Source organism: Oncorhynchus tshawytscha, linkage group LG05 (genome assembly GCF_018296145.1).
Source record: "Oncorhynchus tshawytscha isolate Ot180627B linkage group LG05, Otsh_v2.0, whole genome shotgun sequence".
NCBI lineage: Eukaryota > Metazoa > Chordata > Actinopteri > Salmoniformes > Salmonidae > Oncorhynchus > Oncorhynchus tshawytscha.
In genome coordinates, this window is record NC_056433.1 from 59316127 (window position 1) to 59329696 (window position 13570).

The following is a 13570-nucleotide window of genomic DNA, read 5'->3' on the forward strand; positions in this document are numbered from 1 at the left end:
ACAGAACAGTGTGACACAGAGGACAGGTTTTCAGTTACAGGAGAACATTAAGCCTATGTAGGTAAAAGACTTGCTGGGACCAAAATTGGCATGAATGATCAGTTTCCGAAGGACACTGCAGAACGGTGCAAAGTTCTGTATCCAATTTTCAAAGAAAATAGATTAAAAGCGAAACGAGTAGCTCTCGTTGTTGATAAACTATATATTGATAACCAGTTGTTCAGAGACTCAAAGACTACTCCATGGTTATTTTAAAAATTGCAAAGTTCTCATAGATGAGGAAAATAAATACAATTCTAGCCCGGTTATGGATTGTAACAATACAATAAAAAATATAGCTTTTCTATATATCTTCACATATAACTAATTGAACACATGTGCAGATTTTAATACGGTCTAAAATACCTCTATGGACCGGAAAGGAAATCACACTACAAACTTTCACCCTCAGGCACTTAAAGAAATCATGAATGTCATGGATATATTGGAATTAGTGGATATATGGAGACTTAAATACCCTGACCTAGTGAGATATACATGGCGGAGGCTTAATTAAGCTAGTCGCCTTGACTACTTTCTTATACCATTCTCTCTGGCACCAAAAGTTTAAAAAGTGTTGATAGGGGACAGAATGCGGTCGGATCATCACATAATTGGCATATATATTACTCTTACAGAATTTCCACGTGGGTGAGGATATTGGAAATATAATCAAAGTCTACTAGATGATAAATTGTTTAGAACTAGGACAGAAGAATTTATAAGTGACTTTTTCAGACATAACATAGGTACAGCAGATCCCCTTACTGTATGGGACACTTTTAAATGTGCCTTTAGAGGCAATGCAATTCAGTACTCATCTATAAAACAAAAGAAAAATAGGTCAAAAGAGTCCATATTAACAAAGGAAATTGAAGGACTAACAGTACAGTTAGATAGCAATAAAAACGGTACTATAGAGGCACAGAATAAGTTAGAGGAAAAACAAAAAGAAATGGAGGAACTTATTCAAAAAAGATCCAGTGTAATATATTATAATAATAAAGCGAAAGTGATGGAATATGGGGAAAAATTCACCAAATTCTTTTTCAATCTTCAATATAGAAATGCTACCAAAAAAAATGTATTAAAACTTGTTACAAATGATGGAGTCACACATGATTCACCAAATTATATTTTGAAAGAGGAAGTAAAGTACTTTAAGAATATGTTTTCATTTCAGGCTCCTCCATCTCCACTAACTGAAACTAATTGTATGGATTTTTTTCCTAATAATAATGTAAAATTAATATATCTGTACAGAAAGACTCATGTGAAGGCCAAATTACTGAGGAGGAACTGCTTGAGGCAATTGGGGCCTTTAACGATGGGAAAACTCCAGGGCTGGATGGCATACCAGTGGAAGTATACAAAACTTTTTTGGTATACTCAAAGGACCCTTATTGGCTTGTTTTAACCACTCCTATATAAATGGTAGATTATCAGACATGCAACAAGAAGGTCTGATATCATTATTACTGAAACAGGACCCAAGTGGTATATATAAAGATCCAGTCCATTAAAAAAATTGGAGACCTCTTACACTTCAGTGTTGTGATGCAAAAATCCTAGCAAAATGCTTGGCACATAGAATTAAAAAAGTATTGTCAGATATTATTCATCCTAATCAGACAGGTTCTTTACATGGACGATACATTGGAGATAATATAAGACAAGTACTGGAAACAATAGAACACTATGAAATATCGGGGACACCAGGCCTGGTTTTCATAGCTGATTTTGAAAAGGCTTTTGATAAAGTACGTGGAGTTATGTCGCACATGCTGCTAACACAGCCATATGGAAATGTCTGCTCTATCTAAAATTACAACCAATTAATTGCAGCATTACCACAAAAATGGAAGAGGCAAGTAGAAGGGGAAAAAAGTAAGGAAATTGTATGTCGGCCCTGTATTAAAGAACATAAATGGTTAAAGAAAGGTGTGATAAATAAAAACATATACCAATTTCATTTAAGGGCCAAAATAGTTGGGAAGAGATTTTCGATGTACCCATTCCATGGCACATGGTTTATGAATTGATACGCAAAACAACGCCGGATTCAAAACTTCAAATTTTTCAATATAAATTACTATACAAAATTCTTGCAACTAATAGAATGTTATATATATGGGGGATACAATCTTCCCAGCTCTGCAGATTCTGCTGTGAGGAGGCAGAGTCATTAGATCATTTATTTTGGTATTGTCCATATGTAGCTCGTTTTTGGTCACAGGTCCAGGAATGGCTGAAGTATCGCAACATTTGCCAAGAACTAACGCTACAGATAGCAATACTGGGTGATTTGAAAAGCCATAGTCAATCAATCAATAATATAATAATTATTTGAGCAAAAATGTTTATTTTTAATTTACAATCTGTAGAAGCTATGAGAATAGGAAGGTTCAATTCTTTTGTGAAGCATCACAGCACAGTTGAAAAATATATGGCAAATAGAAATCCAAAATGGGTGATGTTGAGAGATAGATGGGAAGGGTTGAATGGAGCTGAAGGGTTATCTAATAACAAGATAACCAGTGTAAAGCATACAGGGTCTGTAGAATGTATATAGGTTTGGGAACTTCTGTGAAATAGCATAGTTACAAATACAAATCAAACTGGATGGACATCAGAAATAGAGGAAGGACTAAGAACAAACAAGAGAGAACTATTGTAAAGTAGACTGTGTCTGTAGAGTGTGTATAAGATGTATGGATTGAAGGTAGAAGCAGAAGTGTTTATTAGTTTACTCCAATTGGGGGATCGGCGGAAGGGGTTGCGGTGAATAATAATAAAGGTATATTCTTTAAAAAAGTATGTATGTCTATATAGGTATGTGTATGTATATATGTGTATATATATGCATGCGTGTATGGATATATATATTTACCAAAAGAATATGGGGGATTGGAAACGATGCAGACAATTACATTGGAAGCAACATTCTTTCCGCAATATTAAGCTGATCCTCCCTCTAAAAAAACAACAACAGCCTATGTAGGTCCAAGTCTACGACAAAGCGTTATGTACTGTATGTAACTGCTCTTGCCTCATGTCTAATTCTCTAATCAACATCCCTGTCACTGTCCCTCTAACTACCAGGGCATCGCTGCCATGGCAACGGAACATCTTTAGCAACATATCCAATCTCACAACTTCAAACACTATTTTTAATGTCTGGAAAACTAGAGGTACAGGTTGAATAGGTTGTAGCAGACCAATTTTAGCACAACTAAATAATAAACAAGCAAGTGGTACTTTGGAAAAAGTTAGAATCTAGAAATCTGCCCTCAACCACTACCTACTGCGTTGGTAAAGACGTGTTTGAGTGAGATCAAACAGCCCCTTTATGCACCTGTTAGATGACTCTGATTCTGACAGTTTGGACAAGCTTTGCTGGATCGATCTGTTATGGCCTGAGGTTGACTACATGTAGGTTTTCCTATCATCATAAACATGAAGGTTTCAGGTTTAAAGTAAAACCTCAGTTAATGTGTGGGTTTAAGCTTTCATCATGAAGGTCCTTGTATTGCATGTCATGTTCCAAAATGTGCAGTTTAAATGTTTTATTTTGAAAACCGTGAACGTACCATTTAGGTCGGCTGGTGGACTTCACCACTGGAGACATGCCATCTCTATACAGGCTCTTGGTCTTGCTAAAGTTGACAATGTTGAAAATCACCCTCTGAAAGACAAACGTGAACATTCCATTAGAAGAATTCAAGAACAAGAAAAAGGGGATGATATGAAAAGGTAGAAATATCAGAAGGTGAGCACTGAGAGGGAAATAGAGGAACGTGATGCCAACACACCACTCATCAATCGTATATACTGACTGATTATTATGTCAGAGTAGAGATAAGAAAGTGAGCTTCAATACATGATAGTACAACACACTATAAAGTAGAGATGAAAAGACATGTCTGTCAACAGATAGTGTGGTGAAACGGTGGCCTAGCAGATGATCATGCTGAAACTGGCAGGCTACCATGGGGCCAGCTTGGCTTTAAAACCCTCATTCATGGCTGAGTGAGGGATATGTCCTACTCTCCCAGGAAATGCACTGGGACCCCCCTCCTCCGCCAGGATCCCTGATTAGAATCAGGGGAAGAAATAGGTAGGTGGAGAGAATAATAAATATATAAATAATGATAATAATATCACCATGCAGTAAATGAATCCTATTGATGGACCATATCAAATTACCAACTAAGTCCAGGTGGTGGAAGTGAACTGTGTGCTACTGAAATCCTATTACAACACCCCCTCCTCTTCCCCCTCCCTCCTTGCCATCACAGGAGCAGGGATTGTGGCAGGCTGATTCAGACTTAGGTAAAATGACATTTAACTGATGTTCAGACTGGCAGCAGGCTCCTGTACCGTGGAGATAAGACCATCGCTGCTGGCATTTCAATTACACTTCACTGCCCTGCACATCTGTTGCCAGCCTACTTTCAGCTTTTCCTCAGGCAAATACATCCTCATTCTCTGCCTTACATTGGTCATCTTTCTTCTTTTTCTCCAATTCAGATTGTCTTATTCAGTGGCTGTGTCTCATGTCTGTAATCTATTTGTTAAGCGTCTGAACTCCAAGGGGGAGCTCTGTACTCCACCAAAGCAGGCAGGCTGCAACAGTCTCCGTGCTTCTGTTAAGACAAGGTGATTAAAGGAGGTTCCTTCCCTCTTCTTCAAGCTCAACACTGGATCACATGAAGACTCACACAAGGAAGAGAAGACTGTGTTCTTTGAAGTCATATTTCACTGAGACCCGTAAACATAGAGACCTGTTATTGATTTCATTGCATGATGCACAATGGTGTTGTATCTAGGCAGATTCACTGTTGTATAGTCCAAACTCATTGCAACAGCATGCATGCCTGAAAGTTAATCCTCCAGCCAGCTTACCTGTGAGGGAATTTATTTACAACATGTAGATGGAGAAACTGAGCAACTGTTCAAAAAACATAGTAGACCAAACCACAGCATATAGGCCTACAGTACAGTGCTGATGCTGCTGTAAGGTTTGGCTCTCAGATTGATCACATCATTGGGGGGTTGAATTTCTTAAGCCTTTAAACCTTCACCCTTCACTGGCATTAACTGGGAACAGAAGTGGCATGAGTGTGACAGATCTACACTGGAGGGTCATCATTCATCATCCACTTCCCTGACACCGAGCCTCTCACATGTACCCTACACTGCATCATAGCTCATGTGTGTCCCTGTCCTTTATCATGGAAAATCATCACTAGCCGTGATTGCCTCTCTGTGCTTATGCACACATTAATCTTTCCACATCCAAAAACTGCTGGTACTGCTGATGCTGCGGCTCACATCTGGATGTGTTAGCTGTATTAGCTGTGTTGGCTGTATTAGCTGTGCTAGGTGTGCTAGCTGTATTAGCTGTGCTAGTGGTGTTAGCTGTGTTAGCTATCATGAGGAGTGACTCTCCAGTGATCCTCGCCAGTCTGCAGAGTCCTACAGCATCATAAATTGAGGCCAATGGGAGATTGAGATGAGGACGAGAGAGGAGTCAAATTGGAGAGTCTTTTTATTTTGGGGTCTTTAAGTGGTTTGTGTGGCCTACGCCGCCTGGAGCCCACTCATCACACGCAGGAAGACTGACTGGCGGTTGGGTGCTGTAGGCCCACCACTCTTGTTATAAACTCTGCCTACACCCAGGACCAATTTGGGTGCCCGTCTCCCTAGGTGCGGAGAGCACTGTCCTGGAAATGTAATTACACATTGAACAGTTTGAACAGATTAACATCCAGGCTGTCTGAGCTGTCATCTCCATGAAGCATGTCAAACCCCCCTATGTCCCTGTCACTGCCAGAGCGGAGCCCAAACAGGTGTCTCTCTGTCACCCTGCAGCACACACCAAGATACAAGCACCGTGTAACCACTACGTAACCATTCGTTGAAGATTTCTGCCAATGGCGAAACATTTGGCAAAATAATGTAAAATGAATAAAAAACAAGAAATTCTACGTTGAGTACTATCTCATACATTTCTGAATGTTTTGATCTAGCTCCAATGTGTTGACTGTAAGCAGTAGAGAAGGAAGCAGTGTTGGCAGTTTTGAACTACATATAGTTCAACTACATATTGTCGTATCTTGGTGGAAGTTGAACTAAATTCAAATCTTGGTGTTTTCAGTAAATTACTTTTTTGCCATTTAGCGGTGTAGCTAACTACTTGAACTACACTTCTTTTGTTAAATCAGACCTGCCTAATTGTCACTTTTTGTGTTATGTTAACATATTATATTATGTTCACATCTGACCCCAGAGTGATCTATTATTGCAATGTGTAGACTTAGTTATGATAATTTATCACAAAGTAGTTTGAATGTAGTAAACTATATTTTATTAAAAGATAGCTTTAGTGTAGCTCAACTTCTTCCAGTGTGAAGTAATTGGTAGCTTGGTCAACTATATTTTCAGAGTATTTTCCCCAACAATTCCCCCAAAACAATTTTACATTTGACATTTGACTAATTTAGCAAGCACTCTTATCCAGAACAACTTACAAGAGCAATTAGGGTTTAGTGCCTTGCTCAAGGACACAGATTTTTCACATAGTCAGCTTGTTAACCGCTAGGCTACCTCCCGCCCCTGACAGGCATCAGGGTAGTGAATGTGAAGTGGGGCCCTCACCTAACCACTGACCTCTACAGAAACACAGCACTCAGAGCTCCCAGGCCAGGCACTGATAACCCAGTCAAGGCTCCACACTAAACTAGCTCTATGTCAAACAGCGTTTGGGTGCAAAATGCTGTCTTTTGATACACATCAATCCACAGTGAGCCCAGCTCCTGAACTGAAACCAGCACTGAAATATTAAAGAGACTATTCTTAATGGGGTGGTAGTCTATACGGACAATGCAATCCCTCTACCAGTGGAACAAAAATACACAACATGTGATCTAGCTAGCTAGAAGTGCAAGTTGAGAGATCCAGGGAAGTGCAGCAAGGCATGATGAATCATGATTCAGACTTCAGAGTTGAACGGTAGACTCTTTTGTTTACATTGAGAATCAAGGGTCATGGGTACTAAGTAGAGTTAAGTGGTCTAGGGAGTGAACCGGAAGTGACTCGATGCCCTCTGTGGAACACATACAGGACTGTAGAACCAGTGGATCTGTGTCTGTCTGGCTCACGGTACACAGCAGAGAGCCCCTCAGTCATCACTAGAAACACTCTTTTTACGCCATTTCGCCCAGTGGGCGGTGCTACAGTATACGTCACAGTGGGTGTGGATTTAAAAGTGCAAGGACTGTCCGATGCGCGTCCATGTTCAACGAGAACCCTCCGCGTGGGACCTCATTCTTAACCTCTTCACCAACATCACTATGGTGGGTTTATACATTATTGTTTACAATTGCATTTTCATATTAGTACATAATTGCTTTATTTGAACTAACGATAGCTAGCTACCAAGTGGCTGGACCAGTTTTCCCAAAAGTGAACGATGTGTAACGTCAAGTTTAGCTTACTAGCCAACCAACAATGTCAATGCCGCTATCAAGCCAATCTACTAAATTTACCTGAATTAAAAATATGACTAGATTTAATCTAATTTCACTGTGATGGTTAGTCAACATGCAATAATACCTGTATTACTCTCAATCAATGAGATGAATTATTTGCGTTTATATGAACAAGATCAGAACTACTGAGTCTAGCCTTTACCCCTCCCTTTTCAGTGACTGATGTGAACTACAAAAAAAAAGCCAACCAATACTTCAGGTCAGTACGATCAATGATCATGTATAAATACATTGATATGCATGATACGTGTGTGAGTTGTACTGTAGTAGAAATAGCTGCATTAGCTCTATGTGGGTGAGCATCTCTCCCAATGTAATATTTTTTTTCTCTTAACAATAATGAATTTGGTATCAGCGATGCTGGCTTAATTAAAACCGGTTAATCTGATGGATTTTGTATGTCCTTGGTCTTATTTATTTGTTTGAGGGCCTATACATGAGGCCAACTTTACCATATTATCCTGGAGGAATACTCACATACCCAGTCTCATTACTTTGTGTGAATGATATCTCTCTACTTAAAACAATGTGAAATTCAAATACAAAATAATTTGTTTAGCTTCTTTCAATTCTGTGGCTGCATGAAACAGCAAACATAACGTGAATTCAGCGATTACAATTGTTTACTTAATCTTTGTGGTTCCCTGATGAAACAGAATAACATCCATTTACTGTAGTCAGGCTTAGCCAACCAGTACTCTATGGCTTAGCGGTGTGTTGAGTAGATTCTACCATCCAGATTTGAGCAAGTGCTTGGCTCGTTCTCGATCAATGTGTGCACCAATGACTGTATATGGTGTGTACCCGTATGCGCGCTGAAATCTACAGCACCACCCACCGGGCGAAATGGCGTGAAAAGAGTGTCTCCAGTCATCACAGACACCCAGGCTTATTGTTCGTGGCAGCCTACCTGTTCCTCTCCAGCAGGCTTTGATCAGTCGATCGCTGGAAAAGCATCACCACCAGGCCTACATCAGATTCACAATGAAGTAACTGACAGCCCTGATGCCACGGCAGACAGGAATACAGAGGGGAAACGCAGGGGCGCCAGCCACAGTTCTTCCCTATAAAACATAGGGCTAGACCTCAGCCTAAAGATACGGCAAGGGTTACATTTGACACGTTTAGTGCTATGGGGTATGCCTTTGAGGATTCACACAGTCAGAACACTGCAATCCTAAGGCTTTACTCTATTGGCCCCAGAGGTGAAGGTCCTGTCTAATGCAACACAATCATGACCTTTGGTTATCCTCTCTTCATCACACCGGTTGTAAAAAAAAAAAAAAAAAACTGCATGGCCATGAGTTCAAGATGCAGAGGGACAGGATTGTCTCCTGTGGGGGATTAGCAGGAGCAGGAGAGCTCTTTGCTTTGGAAGACCTGACAGGACGCTCACAAGCTGCCAATGTCAGCTCAGGGTGGCGGCCTGTGGAGGGGACGCTGACCTCAGGTTAAAAATATTACACTGTCAGTGGCATCTCCTGTTGTCTTCCTGTCGCCACCTGAGCTTCACATGGACAAAACAAAAATAGGGTTTTGTATTGTTTTGAAATGTCCTCTGTAAAATAAAGTAATGTGAAGTCTCAGATACCTAACTATTGATCTGAAGACCTGCTGGGTAGCCTTTAAATGTCAGCTTTTAATTTCCTTCTCCTTCTCAAAAAAAGATGTATTCAAAAGTCTTGTTTCAGAGCTATCAGATTACAGGAAACGGTGACAGTCATTTAAAGCAGCCGTCAGACCTTTTGTTTGGATAGGCATTCACAGCCTTTTGTATTGGTATCTATTATTTAACCAGAGAACCAGGAAGTTCACGCTTTGGGTCTTTACGTGAAAGGCAATCTATAAATCCATTGTATGGCCATGTACGATTCAAACAAGTTTAATTAGGCCTTTCCTTTGAGTGTCTGACAGTCAAGCTCAATATCCTCCAGACAATGTAGAAGGTCAGACATAGAGAGACAATAATACCCTCTGAGTTCAAAAAGCATTCCATTAACCTATTGAGGACATTTTTACAGCTGAGGCAATAATAATATAAAACTGCTAAAATACTTTGTATAACAGACTTGGCACTACTGCGCTATGGGCGCATTTTCAAGCATATATATACAGCATATAACTAAGTTACCATATGTAGCCTATAGATGTTTATATACAGTGTGAATATGTATGCATACTTTGAATGCGTTACATGTATTGATTGTGTGTGTGTGTGTGTGTGTGTGTGTGTGTGTGTGTGTGTGTGTGTGTGTGTGTGTGTGTGTGTGTGTGTGTGTGTGTGTGTTTTCCATGGTCAGCTTGCCACACTGCTTCAGATATGAAAAGACTCCTTTGCCTCCAATGTAATCGGCAGAGTGTTTTGATAGCTCTCAGGCAATAAAACACAGCGAGCTTTGACGCATGCTGTGAGCATGCAGCTATCTTTATTAGCCTGGTCTTCATTTCTCGCCTGCTGAATTTTCAGATGGATAAACCCTCAACCAGATAAATATGAGGAATATTGATATCTGTGCGCCACAAAGTATCTCTGTGCTCACACAACCCTCCCCTGTCAAACATGTGTCTTCTCTAACATCCACACAAGTAAAGAGCAGAGCGATGCATACTGACAGCCCATGCTTTTAATATATTCACCTTGGCAAGAGAAATGTCCATGCTCTAAATATTAAGTACAATCTCTGGTCTCTTGAGGATACCTGGCTATTTCTCTCCTACTGAAGCATTTCCCCTCTATGATTCCCTCCTGTATGATTTAGAGGAGCTGCCAGTCCTACAGGTCCACTCACCTCATACGGCCAGACTAGAACTAATGACAGCCTCTACAGACAACAGTCTCCTGCTGCAGGACGAGGACCAAGAAGATGGTCCAATCAAGAAATGAATAAACCTAATTCAGAGCCAACTGATGTTCCTCTTGCTTTAAACATGGCAGAGTTCATTTGCTCAGTCTAGCAGCTCTCTCCATCTCTTGCATCTCTTGCAGCATTTTTGCTCAGGGTCCCCCGTCAAGCCCACTCCAGAGCGCTGGAATTGTCAGAAGTGATGGATGACTATCAACCTTCTGCTGTCTTCCGGACCGCTCCTGGGAGATTTACAGGCCCGCTGACTACCAGGCATGAAAACCAATCTGTTTTTCTCATTCCTCCCTCTCTCCCTCATACCACCTCACTCTCTCTATTTCAACTGCCTCTGTTCCTAAAAGCTTTTCTAATGGAGAAAGTGTGAAAAACAACACAAATATTCACGCAAACAGAAAAACCAATTTGTCTCTTGAAGGGCATTCTTACCATGTCACTACACCATAACATCTTTATACTGACAGGCTGGTCTCTGACAACCTATCTGGTGACTCTACATCCAACTTCTCCACATGCCAAGTCACAGAGACTACCCATCTATATGTATGGGTTGTAATTATAGCATCTAAAAGGTGTGAGGCTAATTGTGCTCTCAAAATAGTAATTACTTTATTATCATGACTATTCTGGTGGACATAATGATCGTTAGAAGGCATTATGTTAATGCAATTAAATGGTTTCATTCTCCCACTAATTGGGGGTATTTTCCAGGGTCAAGTCCTTAAATAAGCAAAGTTGCATCTAAATCCTCATTTGGGCTAAAACCTGAATAGAGAACAGGAGTGGACTAAACTGTGTAACTCATATAAAATTCCAAGAATGTACTAACGTGATTGGACATAGACTATAATGTCAGAACAATAAGAAGACCACTTATAAGTCTTGTAAGTCTTACAAATAATTTTCGCTCATGCAAAAACCCTCTTCATCAGTCCTACCATGTCAATAAAACTACAGATTGTACATTTAGGCCTAATGGAAATTTACTGGGCTAAGACATAGGTTGCAACTCAATCAATTTGAGTTGCAATCAATGTTTTATATGACCACATTTGATCTATGACTTTTCAGTAAAAAAAAATTAGGAGACTAGGAGACATGCTGAATGGTGGAATACATTTCTATTTAAGTATAGGGAGCTGACACATCTCTTCAGAAAAGAGGGTAATATACATAAATTAACATGGAAATGTTATTTTGATTGCAGTCTAATAACATGCAAAAGAGCGTTCTGACTAGCTTTATCAATAATTTGAGCTTGTGAAACGTGGCCACCTCCTACTCCTGACTGCAGTGGAAGCCCCTGTAATGGTACCTGAGCAAATGATCTCTAGCCTATCTGTCAACCTATTACACAGTTTATGCTGAGGTTAATCAGACATGTTCACATTTTTCATTTATATTCTGTGGCTCATTAAATTCCAATGAAATCTTCGGAGGGCCCAAATTTCTCCCAGATTGGAATCCTGTTCCTGTGCTGAGACATGTTTATGATGTATTTAATTATGTTTATCTGTCTATCTATTTTTGCACTGCAGCAGAGACCGGGTGGTGTGATTACCAAACATGCCATCATTGCAATGAACATCTAGACAGGAATGAAGGCCGAAGTATACCATCACAGAGCTTAGCACACACACATGTTGAAAAGCATCAGCTAATGGCGTCCTGGGATATTTTTAACTAACCCCTCTCACACTGAATCCATTCCCTGACAGAGAAGCACTTTTCTGGGAATGGTTTCCATTGATCTGGCTGGGGTATGTATGCTGACTGATTTAGTCATCCGTCTATATATCCCCACACAATGAGTTCCTATGCTTCCTATGCTTAAGGTGATCCAATGGAGCTGCTAAACAGTTTGAGCCTTTACCTTCCCTCTCACTGATCTGTCCACATTTAAACCTTCATCCTACAGCTTGAACTTCAAATCCTAGCAACCTCGGGGTCAAAAACCAATGATATTGTGAGGAGGCAGATGGGCATTGCAGAGAACCAATCTGGTCTTGCCATCTCTACGCCTGGTGTTGGGTGTGTGGGTTAAGTTGAGTATTTTAGATTTAGCCACTGGAAGTGTTTCAGTCAAGCGCGCAAAAAATATCAAGCATGAAAGTAAATATGTTATTTTGCTTTTTGCTCGGTCTGCATTAATTACAACACAGCCATTGGTCAATCCTGGCACATTGCTAAGAGCCATGGGGCGAAATATTAGTCATTTTGAGATGAATAATGCATTACTGTCTAGAGGGGAAGTGCCAACATCTAAGAGTGAACCCAGGATCCTGGCTATAAATAACAGGGCTGGACATCTCACAGAGCCCACACCAGCAGGTGCTCTCTCATCTCTCTACTACGCACATGAATATGCAGATCTGAGAAAAGGCCAAATAAATAAAAGCATCAGGGGTTTCCTGTGATAGTAACTGATGGCATTTGACCCTGCTACATTCTGAGGGGGAAGATGATAGATGTGCCATTCAGTCTTACAGCTGTTCACACATCAACAGAAGCCCAAATTAAAAAATGTAAGTAGCACGGCTTTATTGCTCATGACACTCTGGAGGGTGATATGTCAGGGCCGTGGTGATGGAGAGGAGAGGGGGAGGTTAATGAGTGTCCAGCACCGTTGGCAGAGGCATATTTTTGGCCTCGCCTCACTGTCAAAGGCCTTGACAATAGCACACCCCAAAATAACATAGACACCAATTCGAAGGGGGAAAAAAGAGTGCAAACCTTGGTCAACAGGACCAACAACAAGGGGGTCCAAGGACATCACAGTCATGACAACAGTGCTGCGTTGGCAGGAAGTGATGTCACAGGTCAACGTTTTTAATGCAGTGATCCCCAGGGGACTTGGACCCCACAGCCCTGCCGGATCAGCAGCGGCTGCTGAGAGAGCTCAGTGTGAATGGCTAAACATCTCTGAAGAATATCAATCTGGCTGCTGTGCACTCCTCACTCGTGAGGTAACACCCTAATTCATTTATCAGCCGCCTCTGTAGGGCCTGCTCCATGCTTTTTATTTCCCTCCTTCCCCTTCTTCTTTAACCCCTCTGTGTCTCGGCACATCCTACAGCAACAATGGCTGTGGGAGAGTATTGTAATGCGAGAGGTACA

The 13570-nt window shown here is 40.7% G+C and overlaps 1 protein-coding gene across 1 annotated transcript in view; it reads right to left on the reverse strand.

Annotated features, from left to right (window-relative positions):
- The window catches only part of agbl4 (AGBL carboxypeptidase 4), a 400664-nt gene that overhangs the window by 247532 nt on the left and 139562 nt on the right, over positions 1 to 13570 (reverse strand). The window contains exon 4 of the mRNA XM_024421584.2: positions 3630 to 3724. Within this exon, the coding sequence (XP_024277352.1) occupies positions 3630 to 3724 (95 nt within the window). The remainder of the gene's footprint in view (positions 1 to 3629; positions 3725 to 13570) is intronic.